At 36.2% G+C, this 21,047-nt stretch overlaps 1 protein-coding gene across 4 annotated transcripts in view; it reads right to left on the bottom strand.

The window, feature by feature from the left end:
• LOC148835581 (dachshund homolog 1-like) overlaps positions 1-15,499 on the bottom strand; it is a 194,862-nt gene extending 179,363 nt beyond the window's left edge. For all 4 annotated transcript variants that reach the window (XM_088913118.1, XM_088913119.1, XM_088913120.1 and 1 more), the window contains exon 1: positions 14,756-15,499. In XM_088913118.1, the coding sequence (XP_088769244.1) occupies positions 14,756-15,294 (539 nt within the window). In that variant the 5' untranslated portion in view covers positions 15,295-15,499. The remainder of the gene's footprint in view (positions 1-14,755) is intronic.
• Positions 15,500-21,047: the final 5,548 nt, after the last annotated feature.

Below are 21,047 nucleotides of genomic sequence, written 5' to 3'. Positions count from 1 at the left end.
CTATACAGAGCACAGGGGAATATGAAGTAAATTTTATAACTGATACCACTGTGCTGTTTACTTGCTTGAAATTGTCTCCCATTGCTTTCACGGTATAAAAACATCCATTGTTGGATGTGGATGTTGTTGGAAAGAGCAACATACTGTACTGTAGGTTTACATTAAAAGGTAACCATATACAACTTAGCGTCAAAAAAGAGCGCATCTGTCTTCCATGTTGAATTACTTTCCTGGCAGAACACAATACTTTACATGTGTGTTTTAATAGCACTCCGGGCATGTCACTGAGCCAAATAAAAAATGACCCTGTACCCCTACTGTTTTTCCATTTAAGCTGTTAAATTCATTCCAGTAGGCCCTCTTTCCACCTGACACCATATAAATGAAAAGGAAAGGCGAGGGCTTATATGCAAATTAGCCATGCAGACAGTACATTGCTTCATATTCTGAATTATTTCATACAGTGAGCTGCTTTAATAAACTAGTGGCTTGTAAACTGACCTGTGTTTGCTTGTTTAATACATTATTTGCCAATTTCTCCCACATCACTTTTCTCAGCTTTGGTGTAGTGTGTCATTAGCTGTGGCTTTAACCCAGAGGTATAAAATGAAGCTGCATGGATAAAATCCAGCAGAGATGTGAGAATATTGAGATCCTAGGTCAGGCCCCTCCCAAGCACGCTCATGAGGCTGTCAATAGAGCTCGCTTTACATTTTCCGGTAAAAAGTGGGTACGATGTTTTAGGTCATTCTCATGTGTACAATTTACCTGACCTCCTCTGCATTCTGATTCAGCAAGCCTCTTTCCACAAACATGCACATACAAATCTGCCTCACAAGCCAAAGAAACTACATAAAAACACCCCCAGTGCTGCAGTGTTGTACAAACAGTGAGGTTACCTGAAAAAAGCACGTCTTTTGAACCACTCTAATACAAGCTCAATGGAAGCATTATGACTTCTGCACTTCCTGACAGTGAAATGTCTTTTTAACTTGAGCAGATCCCTACTCCACTAGCAGATCAGAAATATATGGGGAGTGATACCCTTCATGGCTTTGAAGACCAAGCCAATATCTTGAAGTTTAACAGGAAGCCAGTACAGAAATTTTAAGACGGGGGTTATATATTCATCAGAATGAGCCAGAACACTTGTTGATGAGTTTTGAACGTACTGGCTTTTAAAGTTTTTGCAAAGTGCTCTTTGACATCCCAGCAAGTATGGCATTGCAGTGGCCAAGCCTGGATGATACCGAAGCGTATACTAATGTCTCCACAGCAGGCCTAAGATGAAACAGGGATATTTTGCTGATGTTAGACGTACAGCTCAGATATTAGACTGGGGTCAAAAAGTTACTCAACGTCATTCATTTTTTAACATAAATCAGGTTGGACACCACTGATAGAGAAGACTTTTGACCCCCTGGTGGTGACTGCTGAAACCACTGGAGCTGTCACTGGATGGGAGGGTACAGCAGTGTCCCAAGGCACCCTGTAGGTATTCTAACTCTAGCCTATGAAATTAACTGCAGCTCTGACAAAGAAAAGATAATAGTAGTGATTATGGACAGGAAAAGGAAGAGACTCTGCTTAGTATGAAAAGATCAGATCACCAAACAAGCAGGTGGACTACCCATACATGGTTGCCTTCCAGTACTTTTAAAGAAATCAGAGTTTCAAACAAGAGGCTGGTTCAATTCAATTCAATTTATTTTTATATAGCGCCTTCACAACAAGGTTGCCCCAAGGCGCTTAGCAATACAATTGACGATACATTTTATCAATACAGGACAGAAGACCAGAAGACAAAGGAGGAGGGGAACCAAAAATTCCTAAGTAAGGAGAGAAAAAACCTCTAGGGGTCCAAGGTCAACTAGTTGCCCAACCCCTTTGGGCATGCTGACATTATATAATTTAAAAAAGGAAATGATGAGGGTATTAATCCATCCATCCATCATGTCTTCTGTGTGTTAGTACTCCATGCATATCTCTGTAGACCAGTAAATTCCTCCTAAACGATAGTTATATCCACGATGTCCCTCTTGGATCCATGGCAGTGATGCAGCATCACCAGTTGATGAAGGTTGATCAATTCTTATCCAGAATATAGAAGAGGCATGAAAGTCCAACTGCCCTTCCAAAAAACTCTGTGCTCATGACAGATAAAAGGATCATGTAAGCCTTCATTTGCTTAAACCCTTTGCAAACAGGTGCATGGCTGTGTTTAAAAGTGAGAGCAACCCATTTACAGAACACTCTAATGGCTTGTTACCTTTTTTAAGAAGAGAAGGGCCAACCTGATTCAACATCTTTAGGAGTTACTCAGGTGGAACACAGGCTGAGCCAGAATTCCCCTTTACATCACTCAGCTGAATTGAAGCTGAGGCAATTTCAGTGGATTTAACAATTAATTGACCAATTCTGTGCCGACTTCAGAATCGGAGAGATGTGAATAAATGTCCTAAATGGACTGCAGATCCATAAACAACATTACTGTGGGTTTTGATTGCCCCCATACACACAAAACTTGAAAAGCATTCAGCTTGTTCATATAACAGCTGCCTTGTCTTGTATATTAGAAATTCTACTCAAACACTTGAGAGCTTTAAAACTTTCAGTATGACAAGATGTCTAGGCTTAATCTCAAGTCATTACATCTTTCTACAGTTTCTAACAGTATTGTTAAGTATAAAAAACACAGAAAAACATCAAATGTGAGGTTTTGCTAATAGAAGTCTATGGCTTTGCCTCCAGAGGTGGTGAGGAATAATCAGATGGCACCTCCATTACAGTGACAGTGCAGAAACAATTGCTTTAATTTATTTAGAGCACTGTCATTAACAGCACATTTAAATCCGAGAATTTACCAGTTAATTCAATAACTGTATTACACACCGGTATATATTTTTAAACACAGTGCTTCACAGGACCAAATAATTAAAATGTCTGACATGCAAATATCACTGAAAACCTGTGATTTCTGACAGATAATTGCTGTTGTCTTCACACTGAATACACTGGTTATGTATTTGGCAGCAGTCACAGAATTATTTGGATAAGATAATATGACACAAAATAAATAGCTGCTTGTACTGACCTTGATATAGTTTTCAGAAAGAGAATCCACATTTTCCAGAATACGCCTAGATTACTGTCAGAAAGACATCCCAGTGACAGCCCTCTGCACTGATGTCATTCAGACACGCAGTGAATTAAAAAGCAATATACTGTGGAAGAATGCCACGTAGGATTCACACTAAAAACACTCCCAAGGTTCTGCTAGATTTAATTTAAAGTAATCATAAAATATTTTGAAAACCAAGCTTCTTCTGTTTGATATTTCACAGTAACAAGCAAAGGTTTATTACATGCTGAAAAGAGAAGAAAAGAAACACAACGTTTCGGCTGTGGAGCCTTCTTCGGGTGTGAGGATGTGATATTTCACATAATACTATGTACAACCAGCTAATGTGTACATTAGGCATTGTTCTTAGAATATTGAAAACATGCCTCTTTCACACAGACCCTGTTTTTTAGGCCTTGATTTATCCTACATTAACAAAAATGAAAGAGCCCTGAAGCAGCAGGAATATTTATTACTACATGGTGGTTTCAGCCAAGCTTCTTTGAAACAAAAAAATCAAGAACAAACAAAGAACACCCTAAATAATTATAAGATTACTCCCCTCTCTCATCTTCATTTAGTGAAAATCCCGGAATGAAGATTAATTCTGGGAATATACAAGGCACAATAAATGTCCAGGGATTTATTGTTTTTAGGAAGCAGAGTAAGCACAACAGGCTGTTACTCATGGCTGTGCAACAGGCAGCACATAATTACCCACGTAAACGAGAAATAATTTACTTACCACACCAAAAGTCGGAGAAAAAGATGAACAATGCATAATTAATATCAGTTCTCACATGTCCAGGAAATGTATTAAATCACCTCAGTGTTACAGTATTCATTTTACCTAAAAGGATGAGGGCATCAGAAAGCTTTTTTTAAACCTGTCATGTTCTGCCTTAACAAGTTATCTGTCCCTGCAAGCACTAGTCATCAGCGAAAGTCTCACTCGATCTCACTAGAAATTTCTAAAACACAAAATAGCCTACTAATTATCTCTCAGCTCTGCTTTAAATCATAAAATACACATATTCTCTGTATTCTGGGGAAAAAATTAACTTATTAGTCTTTATCACACTCTAAAAGCATCTTCTGTTTTTGTAAAGGATTACTGTTTGCAAATAATTTAGATTTTAGATTGTCAAAGCTACACACATAAACTGTAGTTATCTAAAGTTCTTATTAATCTATGTAATACTGAAGCAATATCTGTCAGACCTTCTTCTTGAGTCAGGATAATCAATTGTTCTTATTATCAAAATAATGTCTGTAAACCTTGACAATTCACTAAATTCACATCCTAAAAAACTCAACAGTTTAAAGAAACATGAGTCCTAAGAAGGGAAAGGTAGTAAACACCCCAGCCCATGAAAAACTGTTCAGGAATAGAATCATTGGCTTTTAAAATACAAAATATGACATTGTCTGACACAAAGTATTGTATTAATTGGTATCAACTAGCTATACTAAACCTTGCAAGTACGGGAAATTAGAAAACAATATTTCCTCTGCACTGTCTCACTTACCTGTCCAAATGAGATCAACCACTATAAGGAAAACAGAGTGCACTTCAGTTCCACATAAAACACAAGAAGAGGAGAGGGACTAATATCACAGGTGACGGCAGAAATCAGATATCTCATTCATGACAGAGCACCACTAGTGCTGTTTTTTACATTGGATGAGTAAAGGGGCTGCCTTACTCTGGAAATGTAGTCATATTTTTTCAATTCAGTTGTAAAGGAGCAGGAGGAGCACCACTGAGTTATTAAATGAAATGTATTATATTCTGTTTGCACAAACTCTGGCACTGTGCTAGAAAATACACTTTATTCGTATAAATTATGTAACAAATTGCACCAACTGTTTCATTATTGAGATAACATTATTATGTTTACATTTAAGCAAATGAAAGTTTAATGACCCTTATTAAAAATAAAAAGGAGGAAAAGACAGAGATGAGGAAATTTCCAGAATCTCATCTGTGACCGTTTGCTTTTGCCCTGCTTTAACTCCCAGCTGCAACTGCAAATCTAGCAAGCAAAATTTAACTCCCAATACAACAAGAAATTAGACAGTGAAAAATACACTTTTTAAGCATTCCAGCCTTGTCATTTCCAATTTTCTGCTCTTTGGACATGCTTGTATTCAGATTCTAGAACATCTATTCGCCATATCAATCCTAATTAGACAATCTGGGGCTGCAGAGGATGGGAGCTGAATCATTTGCATAATTTAATCATAAATACTCAGTGATACATATTTCCAAATGCATTTGTACAATTATCTTTTCATCCTTAGGGCAATAGTATTAATATGATTAGGCAATATTTCTAAAAAAAAGAAAGAAACAGGCAAGTGTGCACTCTTTTTAACTGCAGCTTTGGGCGATATGAAAAATTAATTAATTTCTGAAGAAAATCAATTTCTCTACGTGACCATATTAGAGAGTGCCAAGCAAGGCTTGGAATCTTTTCTCAATCAGGAAATCTCATCTGCTCCTTCTACCTTCTGTCAGTAGCGTTTAGCATCCTTGTACGAGCACCAGCGCCTTCTTCCCTTGTTCCTAAACATGCTGTAACAAGACAAGATGCTGTCTAAAGAAAGGCCGAAGTTATATAAAGCCTCGCTGTATTATAGAATGATGTGGTGCATTACTTTCTTGTCATTTAATCAATTTTAAGCACTGATATCACTACCTATTGTTTTCTACTTTAACTAATTTGTTAATTTTGCACGGAATAGTTCCATTAAAAATAGGCTTGAAGAAACAAAATAACAAATAGGTGTATCATAGAATTCTTCCAACTTAAACATAAAACAAACATCAAAAAGCAGTGTGATTAAATTTATTTTAACTAGATAAGGAATAATATTATAACATTCTATTTCTTCACAAAGACCGGGTTAGAGTGGGCATTTTCTTGTTGTGTTATCAATCTAACTGCTGACATATTTTAAAAAACAATGACAGCAGCATGGACATATATTGCTCTTGACTGTCCTTCATCCAGCCTATAAGAACATGTAAATAAGGTGTGAGCCTAAACAGTGCCTTACACAACAAGCATCTTAAGCATGAAAGTCTCAGATCTTTAGTGCAAACAGAAATCTGGAGCACAGAACTAAGTGATCTGCAAAGCAAAAAATAGAGCTTTTGATTTCAATCAACAGCCAAGATTTAAGCCACAGTTAATAACAAGAACAGTTACAGCACACATACTTGTATCAAATATAAAAAAAAAAACTTCAATTCAATTTTATTATTTAACACATTTAACGAAGGAAAATGCACTCTTGGTACTGTTACCTTAAATCTTAATGTCAAATCTCCAAATAACGTATTACATTCTATTACAACCTTTTGCCATCAGAAAAATTTGGTGACATATGTCGAATGCACTATAGCTCTGAACGCAGGTGGCTAATCCCATTTCAAAACGTTACTCCTTTGAATGTTAATTAGTGTAAAAATCACATTTATGGTTTCAAATGAATCTTCTTTTTCTCCCAATCAACAGAAATACTATAAATTATGAGATGCAAATGTGGAATGTTCAGTTAATTTGTGTGAAGGTGCTTGAATGAATTTTTGATTTTAACAAGCCTCATTTTTCATGCATTTTTCTCTCTCTCTCTTTCATCCTAATCAGGCATCTGTCACTCTGTTTTTTGAAGTTATTATCGCCCTGGTTCCCTCTTGGATGTGGTTGCTGGGTGACGGGTATCTTAGCACCCACTTTGACTGGAAAGATTTGAATCTGATCCAGAGATTTCCCATGAGTACCTGAAAACACATTCATGCCTTGTAGAAAACAAACAGGTCCAAAGCATAGGGCAAAGGTTAAGGGAAAAAAGTTGCTTTGAGTTAATTAAGTCAGAAAGTACCTTTCCTGTCCACTATTAAAGAGTAGCTTAACTTATTTTAAAAATGAAAAAAAAATCTTATGACCCCAGATATTTTGATCTTTACTTAATGGTAAATCACAAGTTAGACAGCAAATTAAATTAAATCAAATTGGAAGTTTTATAATGTTGAATTAGAAATTAAACATTTTGCTGTTGTCATTGAGGGCAAATAGACCATAGAATTTGCCATTAACATTACATTTAATTCCAAAATCACTGGAGGGATATATTCTCCATTTCCTTAAACCATTTAGCATTTTTCATGTGGTAATTATTCTAAGATATAAACTCCTGTAAATTTGATATTATCACTCTCAAACAAAATGTCTTGTATTTGTCATCCTGAGACAATGAGAGAGGCCAACCAAGTGACATATCAGATAAAAGAAGAAACACAGATTATGTGACAATGTATAGCCAGAAAAGCAGCCAAGTAACATAATTCCAGTTATTTTATTTTCTTAGTGAGTTAAACCTATGAATTTTACCAATGAAGCACTGTGATTATAAATTAATAGCAGTACTTCAGCCACTGCATTAGCAAGCAATCTTGACAAAGACTCCAATGAGACTGCAGTGATATTACAGTGACACTCCTGTGTTTTAATAACCTTTATCAGAGTTCAAGCATTAAACTTCTCGAAAAGCTCTATCCCACAAGTACAAAATGAAAAGGAAAACAAGGAGCTGAAGTATTGTCGTTCGTAGGACACTGTCATAACTCCTATGAAAGTGAAGAGATTACTGCCATGTATCTGCTGCTGAGCAGAAGGTGCACATTAATCTCATTGGAAGAGCCCTCAGAAACTGAGGCTGAAACTGAATCACTTTCTTCTGCAGAAAACCAGTTATCTCGCAAGTGTATATTATAGTACATGCCATGTAGGACCAACCAGAAAGAATATAGATGACATTTCTTGTTAAAACAACAGTGCTATATAAATAAACAAAACTAATTTAAATTGAAATATACAAAATGTGTTTAGGTTTTAAAACTGGCAACATCTTAACACTAATGAAGTCTATGAATGCAATAAGGAGTACAAACTGATTTTCTGGGTTCAAAATATCTTTGATGTGCCTTCAATCCTACATGACAGTAATACAGGCTTAAAGTTCTCTTAAAAAAGGAAAACCGCCTCCAGGCCTATGTTAAACAAAATTAAAGAACAAAATTGATCCTTTTACTCGAGCTGAATTTACAGCCACGAAATGATAATGTAGTGGCAGTGGTCAGCATTGCTCCCTCATAGGGCTGGAGCCCTGGGTTCAATTCTGGGCCTGGGTTGCTGTCTGCGTGGAGTTTGTATGTTCTCCCCATGTTTGCAAGGGTTTTCTCCCTAACTGGAAGGTTAACTGGCTTCTGGGAAAATTTAGTGTGTGTGTCTGTGTTTGTCTGTGTGTGTCTTGCAAAGGACTGGTGTCCTGCCCAGGCTGTACCCTGCCCTCAGCCCGGCTCCCCCACGACCCTGTGTTGAATCAGGTGGTTAGAAAATGGATGGAAAATGGTAAATAATGACATCCCCCCCCTCATTTTATATAAGCCACCAAAGAAACGTCAACAAAAGGAAGGTCACAAGATAGAGGCAGATAATTGGTCCAAGATCATTTGGTTCTAATACCTAAGCAATCTAAGAATCTCATCCAGCCACTTCTTGAAGGAAGACAGGCTGTCAGCTTTGACAGCATTGCTTGGTAGTTTGTTCCAGACTCTAACAACCTTCAGCATTGCTATACACCATTGCCAAACTATCAGAAGGCACTATCAATACAAAGCTTGGGTGTCATGCCCAAACTAGCCAGCCAAACAAAGTTTTTCTTCATAATGCCATAGGCATTGTAACAGAGCTTTAATGTCAGGTATTTTGTACCAATAAAGGCAAAGAAAGAACTTTATTCAGGTATTTCCTACTAGCACAAAACCTAATGATGAAATGTAATCATCCTAAATGATTACAACCTCTTTTCTCATACTAGTATTTTTATTTCATTTTTAAGCAAAATGTATACTGCAATAATGAATGGGTACTTTGATGAATAAACTGCAGATGTGATTCTTATACATATAAATAGTTTATATTTTATAAAACTAAGTTCTTGCCATCACTGTGTTTGCAGCTAAAGCATAAATGGAACAATAGGACTTTTAAACAGAAACAGAATATCCCATTCCCTTATGACAACTGCCTTCCGAAAACGCACCTCTAGCAATCATTTATTTTTGTGGCCGTTTGTTCATCCATTTTCATTTTCACTGCAACTATTGTGTAGTGCATATCATACATTCAAATTAATATATACAAATCAGAATTATTATTATTATTATTACTGCATGTTTTTAATTCAGAGAAAAATTGGTTAATCTTTCCAACACCAAAAAGTAAAACTATAGTTCTAAAACAACTTAGAATATAGTAGGAGATAATGGTGACATACGTAAATCTGTGAAACATCTTTAAGTACAAGCGTTTTTAATACTCTACTAAAACATACACTACTTATAAATTGCAGTATTGTTTAAGCTATGCTCTAAAACTTTGCAATGTTTTTCCAAAATTTTCTAAAACACACACATTTGTGGCATACAGACACCATGTAGTGTCAAAACACATGAACTACAATTTAAACACTAATATCTTAATTTCTGGTACTCTTCTAACAGTAAAAGTAAGGAAAGGTAAATCCTTCCACTTGCGAAGATGTCTTTCTCCATGATTTTGTGGACGCCTGCATTTTCAGAATGATGTAATGGTCACACAAATGGGCTGAAGCAATTGTGAAAGTGATTGATTTCAATCTAACACAACCACAACCAGGTGCTTTCAAAGACAATTACAGGCCTCTCCGTGTAGCTGTAATAGCCAGGCACTTCACTGTCATTAAAGCAACATGTAGTACTGCATTATCCTTTAACCCCATCGCAGGCCACACTTGCTCAGGCCCTGGAAGTTGCAAACCATATCGTTCAAGAAACAGCCTTTTACTTGTGAGCCTTTCCAGGTCTGAAATGGAGAACCTCCTTTTACTAATACGGCACTAATTTAGCATTTACTTCATGACCTTCAACAGTCTAAATACAGATCAGCTGTTTTAAAGAGGCGTGGTACAGTAATACACATGTGATACCAGGACATGCATGATGTATAAAAATGTCACAACTGAGATCAGTGTCAGTGTACACAGATATGATCAATTGAGAGCAATGGGTTTGTTTTGATATATACATAAAAAGGCACAATGGTAAATTACTTCACTACTGAAACATCTTAAGAGATACAGCTTCAGATAGTGTATTGTCAGTGTTATTTGCAGCTAGTAAATTGAAACATAAAAAGCATTTCTTCGCACATCACATTTTAGCTGACAGACATTTGCGATTCTGTTTCCCAGCCTGCTGATGAGACATCAATTTACCTTTTTTTCTATAAGTGGTTACTTGTTTGATGTTTTCTTTGATTTCCTGCCTGATCTACTTTTAAAGATAAACTTCATTGAACAATAGCACAAAAATATGTTACTAAATCACATTTATTTGTAGATAACAGTAATCTTAATCTGCACATTTGCAAGAACAGCGTGTTCAACAGTTCTGTTATCGTATAAATCACAATTACGTCTTGACAACAACAGAAACAAGTGTGGATTGGAATGCCAGCAAACAGCCATTGTGTTCAGCGCACATACTCTTGCGTTATTGAGAAATATCAAGTTCCCATTTCTATGAAATGAGTCTTACAAAAATAATGCTAAAACAATTTGTGTAATACATGTTGCACACATTGCTTAATAGACTTTCTGTCCTGATAATCATTTGCAAATACCTGCAGTTAGCAGCATATCTGGAATGTTTAATTGTTATGAGTGAGAATTAAAATCTTAGTCAAATACAGGCATTAGCACTGAAATGATTTCAAGCTGGAAATTCAATATGATTTTCATAGTACTCACATTACACATTGACTGGATGTAAAGCATTTACTTAGAAATACAAGTATTGTTGAAGTATGAGTGTTGATTCATCTATAGTCTGAGGTCATAGATTCTAAGATTTCTATTACTGACATGCTGATCCTCTGTTTAAATGCAAACAGTGATCAAATGTCTGTGAATGTTGATTCACCTTCAAAAAAATGAGGTCACTTTTTGATCATTTACAGTCCGATGATGCCCGTACTTCCCATGATTTATAAACATATCCACTGTTCTGGAATGTGATGAGCTACAAACAGGCATGTTTTTCATATCTTCCCCATGTACCCTTTACTTCCACCTGCTGTCTATTTTCAGTCCTTGTTTGGTGCCTGATGAGGGTGATTCACAAAAGCATACCAAAAAGTCGAAACATTGTAAGTTAAAGATTGACAGAAGAATTTAATGAAAACACATGCTTCTGATTTGTTTTATCAAGCATACTTTAATTCATGTTTTTTTAATCTGCCTTCACAAATGCAAAAAAACACAGAGTGATGCTCAAATGTCTGTGCCCAGAATGATTCTTGTGCCGCAATAATTGCCTTTTGTGAAACGTGTAATATCCACTCAGTTTTATGATCTGAAAATGTAATCACAGTGATATAGTCTGTCGATGTGCAGAAAAGAGAAGGTTGTTTTACCTGCCACATCATCAGACATTACCTAGTTGAAAGCTGTTCTTATTTTATGGATATTGTAAAAATTTGATCACTGCTGCAAAACAAGGAATTCGCAGCTGGTCAATCATAGTATAAGTACAGAGTTAAACATATTGAAGTGACAAGGGTTTTATTCATAAGATAGGCACCTCTCATCTCTAGGAGTGATATGTGAAATGTGAAATCTATCACACTCATTTAATAGGAATGGATATATCTAATTAATCACTAAGAGGTGGGTGTCAGTGCACAAGCCAAAGAACATATATTCTTTCAACCTGTTAAAGTTCAATATAAAAACTGCAGGAAAGCACAGTAATGCATTTGAGAAATGTTAAGACTCAAGGCTGCTTACTGCTTTTCTACTTATTGTGTTTATTATAAATAATATATTTGGCTTTCTTAGTATTCGATTCAATAAACTGTAAGAATTAGAAAGATATTATAAAGGTATTAGGCTAGTAAAAAATTAAATAATAAAAAATACAAACATCTAAATTCCATTACGGATTTATTATTTCACAGCACAAATTACGCTATTCTAACGTGCTTTTCTCAACGCAACAAGGCTGTAACTGCTTTGTAAATTGTATGTAATATTGAGCCCGTTGAAGTGCAGAGCGCTTAAAAAGTTAAGCCAAATACATTTAAAAACAATGCCAATGATACAGAAAGTTAACACTGCAATTTCAAGATGTCAGATGAAAAATAAAAAGTACCGGAAAGTTTGGTTAAGAACGTAATCAAGAGTAATAGCATAATAAATTCGCAGTTCACTAGATTTTTCCATAAAACAATGGGGTGTGCGACTGAGTAGCTTAATCGATTTACCTTCAGCCATAAATAGCCCAGGAGACCTTAAATTCAGTTTCAGGGCAATACGTAAACTTAGAGATCACACACCTCTTTGCGTAGTACTCTCGGCGTACTGTAACCTACTGTAAAAAATCTAAACAGTCTCGGTGTTAGAAAAACAATTCTCAGTGACCGAAACACCCGACGTTATTGTCCGGGTTATAAAAAGACGCACAGTCTTTTGTACTCCCAGGCTTCTCAAAATTCCCAAATTATGAACATTAACCAATGTAAAAAACAAGTTAAAGACACGAAAATAATCCCTGTAACCAATACGTGGAGTACAGTAGATTGCATCCTTTGAGGTTTGGTGATAAAGGGTAGTCTTTAGCAATGAATTAGATCTGATTGGATGATTTCTTGGCCTTCCAAGAAAAAATATTTTAGCAAAAAATAACACTGCACTTTAGAAGGCGGACTACATGACATGCGCCAAGAAGTAATGAGGAATCTTAAACCCTGCAGTGTCACACAGAACTTTGGGGAATACTGTGTAATTACAACAATAACATACGAATAAGATACATACCGTAACAACGTCATTTCAACTTCACCAGAAGTAGAATGACAGGACTTTTATGACAAATTCAAGATATTTATCGAAAATATTCAACAAAAAATCAACTGTTCAAGTTGTTCATTGACAAAACAAGAAAGGGGGTTAAATAAAGCAATGTAAAAATAGCAGCAAAATACAGGTGGTGAAAAATCTCATTCTAAGGCCTTATTAAAATTTCTCCACGTTCACATAAGAGGGGTCAATAAGTTCCGATCAAATCGTTTGTCCATTAGGAAGATGATCGTAATGAATATCAAAACATGAGCCTCGACAAGATCAATTTTAGACTGATAACCACAGACTTCTATGTTACGAAGAGTTGAAAATACAGATTCTCACAACCATGATCAATTTAATACGACGTCGTTTAATTAAACGGTGCATTTTCTTCAGCAAGAAATCTCCCTACTAAATACTCTGACGGAGCCACGTTTCGTGTATTTTAGGGGGATCGGTTTTAATGTAATAATCTGTTCTTCATAACAGTCTGCACAGTCTCAAACTTCAAAACCCAAAGCAATAAGTGTCATCTCCTATTACGACTTCGGTGTCCTGAGACCGTTTTCATCCACTGAAAAAAATCCTATCAACCTGAGTGCATTATTTAAACTGCACCTGGAAAACTAAAAAAATGGGTAACTTAAGGAAGTACATCAATAACAACGTGCGTGTTTATACGTCTGAACCTTTACGTGACCGACAGGTATTTTTTTAAGATCCTCAATCGCTTCTTAGTTTCTGGACACATTGGGACGTGAGACCTATTTTCGGTTATTTTCGGTGATTAAAGACAGAACATTGCAGTAACAAAGAGGCAAGTACACTCACCCTGTGCGTAACCATCATTTATCTTATCACCATTAATTTAATGAAATGTCAAATCTGACGTTTATTTATCACCTTTTAATAACTCTGGAGCGCATTAGCAAGGGACTGGACGGTTTCGTGGGGTTATTTCGCGAGTCCCTGCGATTGTACAGTGTGCTTCCTGGCTGAACGTGTTCTCTGCTTTGCAGTCCATGACGCCGCCTGACCATCCCCTCCTCTGTTCTCCGACAGAATTGACGCTAATCACTCTTTCGTTACACTTACCTCTTCACTACAAACTGGCAGCTTTCCTATAGACTTTCATATAACCTCATGCAGGGCTCTATTTTTTAACTTTGCGCAGTGCTTAAATTGAGAAGAATTGTGTGCACACTTTTAAGTAAAACTAAATTATATTTTACTGGGGAAACAACGTGCCTATTGAAATGGAAACCACAGGAACAGATATATTCCGTGTTTATGTAAAACAAAATAAATAAAAAAAACACTTTCACAAGTGTATGCAGTTCTCCCCTGCATAACTTTTGTCCTGTATTTCCATTGTTTATCACGGTCAATTGATAACATTGCCGTTCCGTGCTCTGCCCTGAGGACACCACAAGACAAATGCTTTTTTAGTTTTTGATCAGCTCTGCACTGTAAGTACAAAATAACTGTTTAAATTAATATTAGTAGATTGCAATGGGTTGGTATAGTCCCCCCCCACACACACACACACGCAACTGCAAGCCAGTCAGTAATAAGTAACTTAGGAGCTGTTAAATGACCGATCCCCCGACTTATTGTTAAACTCATCATCAAAATAAAAAAGTCGGGGACCTGATATGAAAATGTCACCTCTCCGCTCACCTCGCGTTGGTGCAGTCGTTGTAAAGCGTCTCGAAGTCCTTCCTGGAGATGAGTTTGCAGCGGTTGACTCCTGGCTGGATTGCCCCGAGTCCTCTCAGGATGCGGACCTGCTCGACATTACACACCACCGGCGTGATCTCCAGCCGCTTCAGCTTGGTGTACACGGTGTGGAGCCCTCCGACCAAGTGCTTCAAAAACAGGTCGAAAGCCTGGGGAAGACAGATCAGCTCGCAGCCGTCCACTGTGAAAGAAGCCACCTTTGCGCCCCTCAAATCCACCATCTTACACTCATTGTTTTGGGGAGTGTTCTCCACTGGAGACGGAGTCGAGTACACGGGTTTGCTGGGCAGGTTGCCGGCTGGGACGCCGGGGCTGCTGGTGGCGATCGGCTCCGATCGGAACAGGTTCTGTCCAGAAGGAGCGACCGAAGGAGAAGGAGAAGAGGTTGTCGAGGGTGAGGAGGTTGTAGCTGAAGAAGTTGAAATCGGAGGTGGAGGGACCAGCGGGGTCGGGGGCATCAAAGCAGCCGGTACGGCCATGGTCACCTATGTGAGTTCAAGGTAATGAAGCCCCCAGTATAGAGAAGTGTCCCGAGAAAAGCGAAACAAAAAGTCCAAGGGGAGGGAATGACTTCTCCCGTTGTTTGTTTGGGTTTTTTTACAATCAAAAGCGAATGTAAAAAAGAGGGGGTCTGTTAGCTTTAGACTCACAACAGTAGTACATTGATCAAAGATTGAGAGAGAATGACAGGGAGAAAATGAGCTGAAAAGTGCAGCTCGCTCTCTGGACGAGTTGTTGTTGTCACAAGGTACGGAGGAGGAGGAGCCGCAGGAACTTCAGCCTTTGAAACCGGCGCTGCGCACAAGACACACGCCCGGCGCGCAGACCTTACCGGCCGGCAGAAGCCCGTGGAAAAAATGTGTCGCTCTCCAGAAAAAAAATCAGGATGACTTGTTTTGAAGAGCCATTGCCTTTTCTTGGGAGACGAATAGTGTCGATCTATACGACAGCCGCTGGCCCGCTGGATAATTACTGTATGTAGCCAGTAAGGCTACAGCCTTCTCGGGAAAGTCAGAGTGCGTTCAAAAGATTGTCCCATGTGTGTTCTCCGTTTTTTTCAAAGTTATTTCACACATATTTAGTAATCCGCGATATTTTATAATATCCTGCTGGCTTCTTCCAGTTTTATTAATTTTTTCTCCTTTGGAAGCACTTTGATTTAGTGTTTTGAAAATAATTTAGACTAGGGTTGTTAACCTGTGCGTGTTATGTGCTGGAGGGCGCAACGTGGTGTTAGTAATTCGTCTGAATACACAAAGCTTCCTAAAACAGTTATTGAATTTAGAGCTCCGCATTTAGCACACTATTTAATTGTCTTTGTACAAATTAATTGTACAGTCTGCTTATTGGGGTTTTAATTACTTTTAAGTTCATCACACTAATTGTGAAAACAGTTTAGAAGTTGTAAACATTGACAAGTTATGTTTTTTACCAGGACATCTACGAAAAGAACATTGTTGTGAGCTATATTTGCGATACAAAACAAGATAAGCCTTTTTCTTCTCAAAAACTAAGATCAGAGTGTTGAATGCTAATGTCAAATATCCTACATTTTAATTACGTGTCAGCAAAATCTTTGTAGTTTTTACTTTTACAGATATAAAATAAAACATTGGATTTCTGATTTTTGTTTTTAAAGAAAAAATAAGCTTGGCACACTACAGCGAAAAATACAAAATGGAATGTTATAGTACCTTTAACAAATCTGTTTTTTTTTTTAATACAAAGAGACGGTATTTTACTTCATCGTTGTTTCGGGTGAAATTATGTTCCAGGAGCAAAATGTAGGAAAGGGTTAACAGCACGGCCTACTCGCCTATTGTATGCACCAAAACTAAACAAAACTGCGAAGGAAACATTCCTGTCAGAACCTGGTAAACGCGCCAGCACATGACAGATTATTCGCAGATGTTTAGAATGAACGAGAAGACAATAGATTAAAACAACAAATGTCCACTTGTGTTTCCACCAACTTGAAAGCGAAGCCCACATATATGCGCCACTGGAGCGCCAGTTGACTAAACGAAAAGGCACTGCAAATAAAAAATAGCTTTTGTTAGCGCTCTATCACAGGTGATTGGTTCTTCAATTTAATTTTGGGAGACCACAATGTATGGTATGATATATGAAAAACGAATCTTTTAATTTAAGATTTTAACTTTTATGCTTTTCAGTTGTGTGATTGTATTTATTTGGTCAATAACCTATCCTATTATGTAATAACAGAAGTGACAGCTGAACAGACATTTCTGCTTGAAGAAGATCAACAAGTTTAATTACAGTCGAGCGCAGGCTAGCGCTTAATTTTATTGCAGTCATGTCTGATAAAGAAAACAATCCAATGACTTAAACTACAGGGAAGATGGGAGATGTTGAGTATAACACAAATTATTAATTCTAAAGATTCATTAAACGTATTTACTGTTTATTGTCGGTAAAGCTGAAACGGCGGAAATTGTAATAGCCAGTGTTCAAGGAAAAACAACGTTGAATAACGGAAACACATTTTTCATATAACCTAGACGCTGTCGTCAAAGGCTTGAACATGAATTGCACTCAAAACTACTCTTTCAGTGAGATTTAAAACTTTCCTGAAGTGATATAATAGTGGTACAGTATATGATATTTTTGCATTTTACTAAATTGTATATTTTCAAAAAAGCCTGATCACCTGTGTAAATTACAAGAGTCTTAAGCCTACAAGAGAATTTAGGATTTCTACATTAAATTAAGCTAAATATTCCCATTTGACCATTTGAGCTTTATATTTGATCCCGGATTACGTGAATGACTTTTCCAAATTGTTATTCAGACCTCGAAGTACCTGATAGTGTAAAAAATCAATGGTTATTTACAATTCATTGCCATACAATCCGTTTGCCCTTTATATTGCAAGCCTTTATTTAAATGTGTATGAAATGAAGATTTGATTCCTTGTGTAATTATCGCCATTAGAGAGTAGTTACAGTAGCAAATACTATATTAAACGGTCAAATTTAAAAAGAGCAATGTGTTTCAAAAACAGCCTTTCCTTAAAGGAAACCAATAGTGCTTATAACAGTGTTCAACAGATTATCAACACTCTAGGAAAGCCAGCGGGTAAGATAATACTGTACCTATAAATGTACTGCTTTTTCAAAGTGGCATGGGTTTTATATTTAAATTCTGTTACTCTGGACAGCAATGAAGAATCTTTACTTAAATCAACACTATCTTCAATTTGTAACATATAATTAAAACATAAACATATAAGTCTGTCATCATAAAACATACATATTTAATCACATTAGATCTCCTAGTTTCTCAGGTTGCTAAGTACTTGTTTTTATAGATAACAAAGGTTGAAATAACCAAATTGAAAGTGTAGAGAAATTATGAAAAGTTTACCTTGAAGCTGAGTTACAATAGTAAGGAATTAAACTTGATAGTCATTTGCATTACAAATATCCAAATCACACCAGACAATCTAAAAAAACACACAACAACCATTGCTCCTATAGGAAAATAACAATTCTCTAGATTTCTGAAGTCAAGCCATAGCAAAAATAATTGGAATCACATCACCCAGTCAACCAGTTTGTTATGGCTTCCAGTATATTTCATGATGCACAGTATATACCATCACATGTACACAGTACTTACTGCAATCACATCTGCCTGACCATAGTTATACTGATGAGCAAGGCCTAAAAAGGTCTGACCATTGTGTATATTATAACAGATGAAAAGTAAAAACTGAAACTAGCCGTAGTCTTTCAGTTGCCAAATTACAGTATACTGAATTACATACATGAATATACAGTACATGTATTATTGAATTGTTTCTGCACCAAGGCACTGATATAAATTCCTTATACTGTACATATAACATGCTTGGCAAATAAAGTAATTCTGATTTCTGATTCTGAAGTTCTAACCTCATCAGTCACTACAAAAGGTATGATATAAAACTGTTAAAATTAAATGCTCAACATTCAGTGATTTTGACTTACATCTGCCAAACTGCCAAATTACCGGTATAAGGACGAATAGTATAATATTCTTTAGAAAATCTAATTTTGCTTCAGTTTTTTATTTAAATCACTTTCCTATTGTTGTATAAACCACAAACCATTATAGAGCATGTTATATATAACTTTTAGAATCTTACACAAGACATAAATATAGTACACACACTATGACAACTGCCTCTCTACCAATGTTCAGAGCATGTTTAAAATATATTAATTATTAAAGTTTCATTTCTTTACTGAAGTATTTACAAATAGAAGTAGTTATACAGTATATTTACATTTCCCTATTACAGACTATATTTCTATTTACAGCTTGTCGGATCCTCTGCATAGAATTATCTTATCAATTTTCTCGTAGCTACAGGGATTTAAGAGTTCTTATGTGTTAATGGTTATCTTGGCCAATGATAAACTCTACACTTCTTTAATTGTACCTTTGACCACTACAGGCTGTCATTCCGTCGTGTCTTAATCACACCATGCAACAAAGTTGGCCAATCAGATATGTTTTTGTCCTCTGTCGCGAAGAAATAGAGTTGTTGTAATCTGTTCCTAGATTCAATAAATGTCATGTTTGCTAAGTAATCTAAAAAAGTCAAGCAGTTAATTCTATGAAAAGGATATACATCATATATACGGATATTAGTGGCAATCACAGAAATTACATTTTACATAATTATTCAGCTGTTACGCGTCGACAAATTTCTGTAGATTTTGAACAGCAAAAATAAATACTGTAATGACAAGTTGTCAATTTTAATGTTTACTTGAGCTGGTTTTAGAAATTAGTAACACACTGTAATGCATGTTTGGAAATATTTACCGTAAGTATCCATCTAGTTCTTTAAAGCAATGTCCTTTATTTGCAAAATTATTTTTAAAAATCCATTGCCTTGTGTTAAAGTTGATAATTAAGAAATATGTTCTCTTTTATTTGACTCGTTGGTACAATTTCCATACACGCTTGGCATTTAAGACATAATTTTTGAAGTGATAAACACTGGATGAATTTTATGATGATGCTGTCACCTGAAATTGGATTTAGTCAAAATAGTGTGATAGATGAGCTAATGCTCAAATTTTATTCTTGAATGCCAATTATTTTAATTATTCTTTGGAGACATGGCTGCTCTTTAAACGCGTTCTCCTTAAAACCAGTTTTTAATTCTCCGGATGAATCATTTATCGTTATTTAATTTTATAATCGTTCAGCATTGTAACTTCTAAAATGGTGTAATTTAATCGTTGTCCAGTATTTTCGCACCGCAAAGTTCTTAGTATTTAAAAAAATAAAAGTGAAAAGTGTACAAAGCCATCAAACGAGGGAACGAAAGAAAAAAGTAAAGGCGGCATCTGTTGGTGACTGTATGTAACGACGCGTTGATAAACAGGTAGGTGAATACTATGCTCCAGTTCAGTAGTACAATCCCGTTCACTACACACTGCCGTCGTTTATACAACATTTACACCCATCTCCCATCTGCAGCAGAACGAAACCCGATAGACTCCAGGCATTAGAACAAGTCGGAAAGATTTTCTCTTCTGTGTTGCTCGCATTATCCAATTAAACACTGTATAATTAGAACAACATGGTAAATGAATGAAATCCTTTAATTATGACCTAAAATCAGCCTATTCAAAACACGAATTTGGGCAAGTACAAATGTTAAATAGGCCAATGTACAGCACGCAGCTTTCAGCCACACTATGACACGGAACAGCGAATTTATGTACAGAAAAGGCCAAATCGAGTTGATCAGAATTATCCACCTTTGTGGTTAATGATAGTGTATTTTAAAAGTCTATTTTCCATATGTCCTGTCCTATCGAAAAACTTCTATCTCTGTTTTAGATATGAGGAAAAACAGTACATATAGGTCAAGTTCAACAGTGTAGATGAAATAGGAAAGTTATATGAGTATTAATCATGAATGACATAAAATACCACAATTTTATATAATACATAACCATTGATAAAAGCTGGACCTGTGTCTGTAAAAATATACTTGTATTATACTTCATATAATCGTTTCTTAATTGCTTATATGATTGTGGCCATGTATTAGCAATAACATGTATATACTGAGCAACTAAGGTAAATCTGTGGTAAGAAAGCATCTCAAAACGTGAAAAAATATGTCTACTTCTTCTTTTCAAAGGAAGTGTAGTGGATTAAGTTTGTGTTCTTAAGGGGTAGTGTCACAATACATTGTGCTCTT

This window comes from Atractosteus spatula, chromosome 4 (genome assembly GCF_055471065.1).
Source record: "Atractosteus spatula isolate fAtrSpa1 chromosome 4, fAtrSpa1.hap1, whole genome shotgun sequence".
Lineage (NCBI taxonomy): Eukaryota > Metazoa > Chordata > Actinopteri > Semionotiformes > Lepisosteidae > Atractosteus > Atractosteus spatula.
This window is presented reverse-complemented; position numbering and strand designations above follow the sequence as displayed.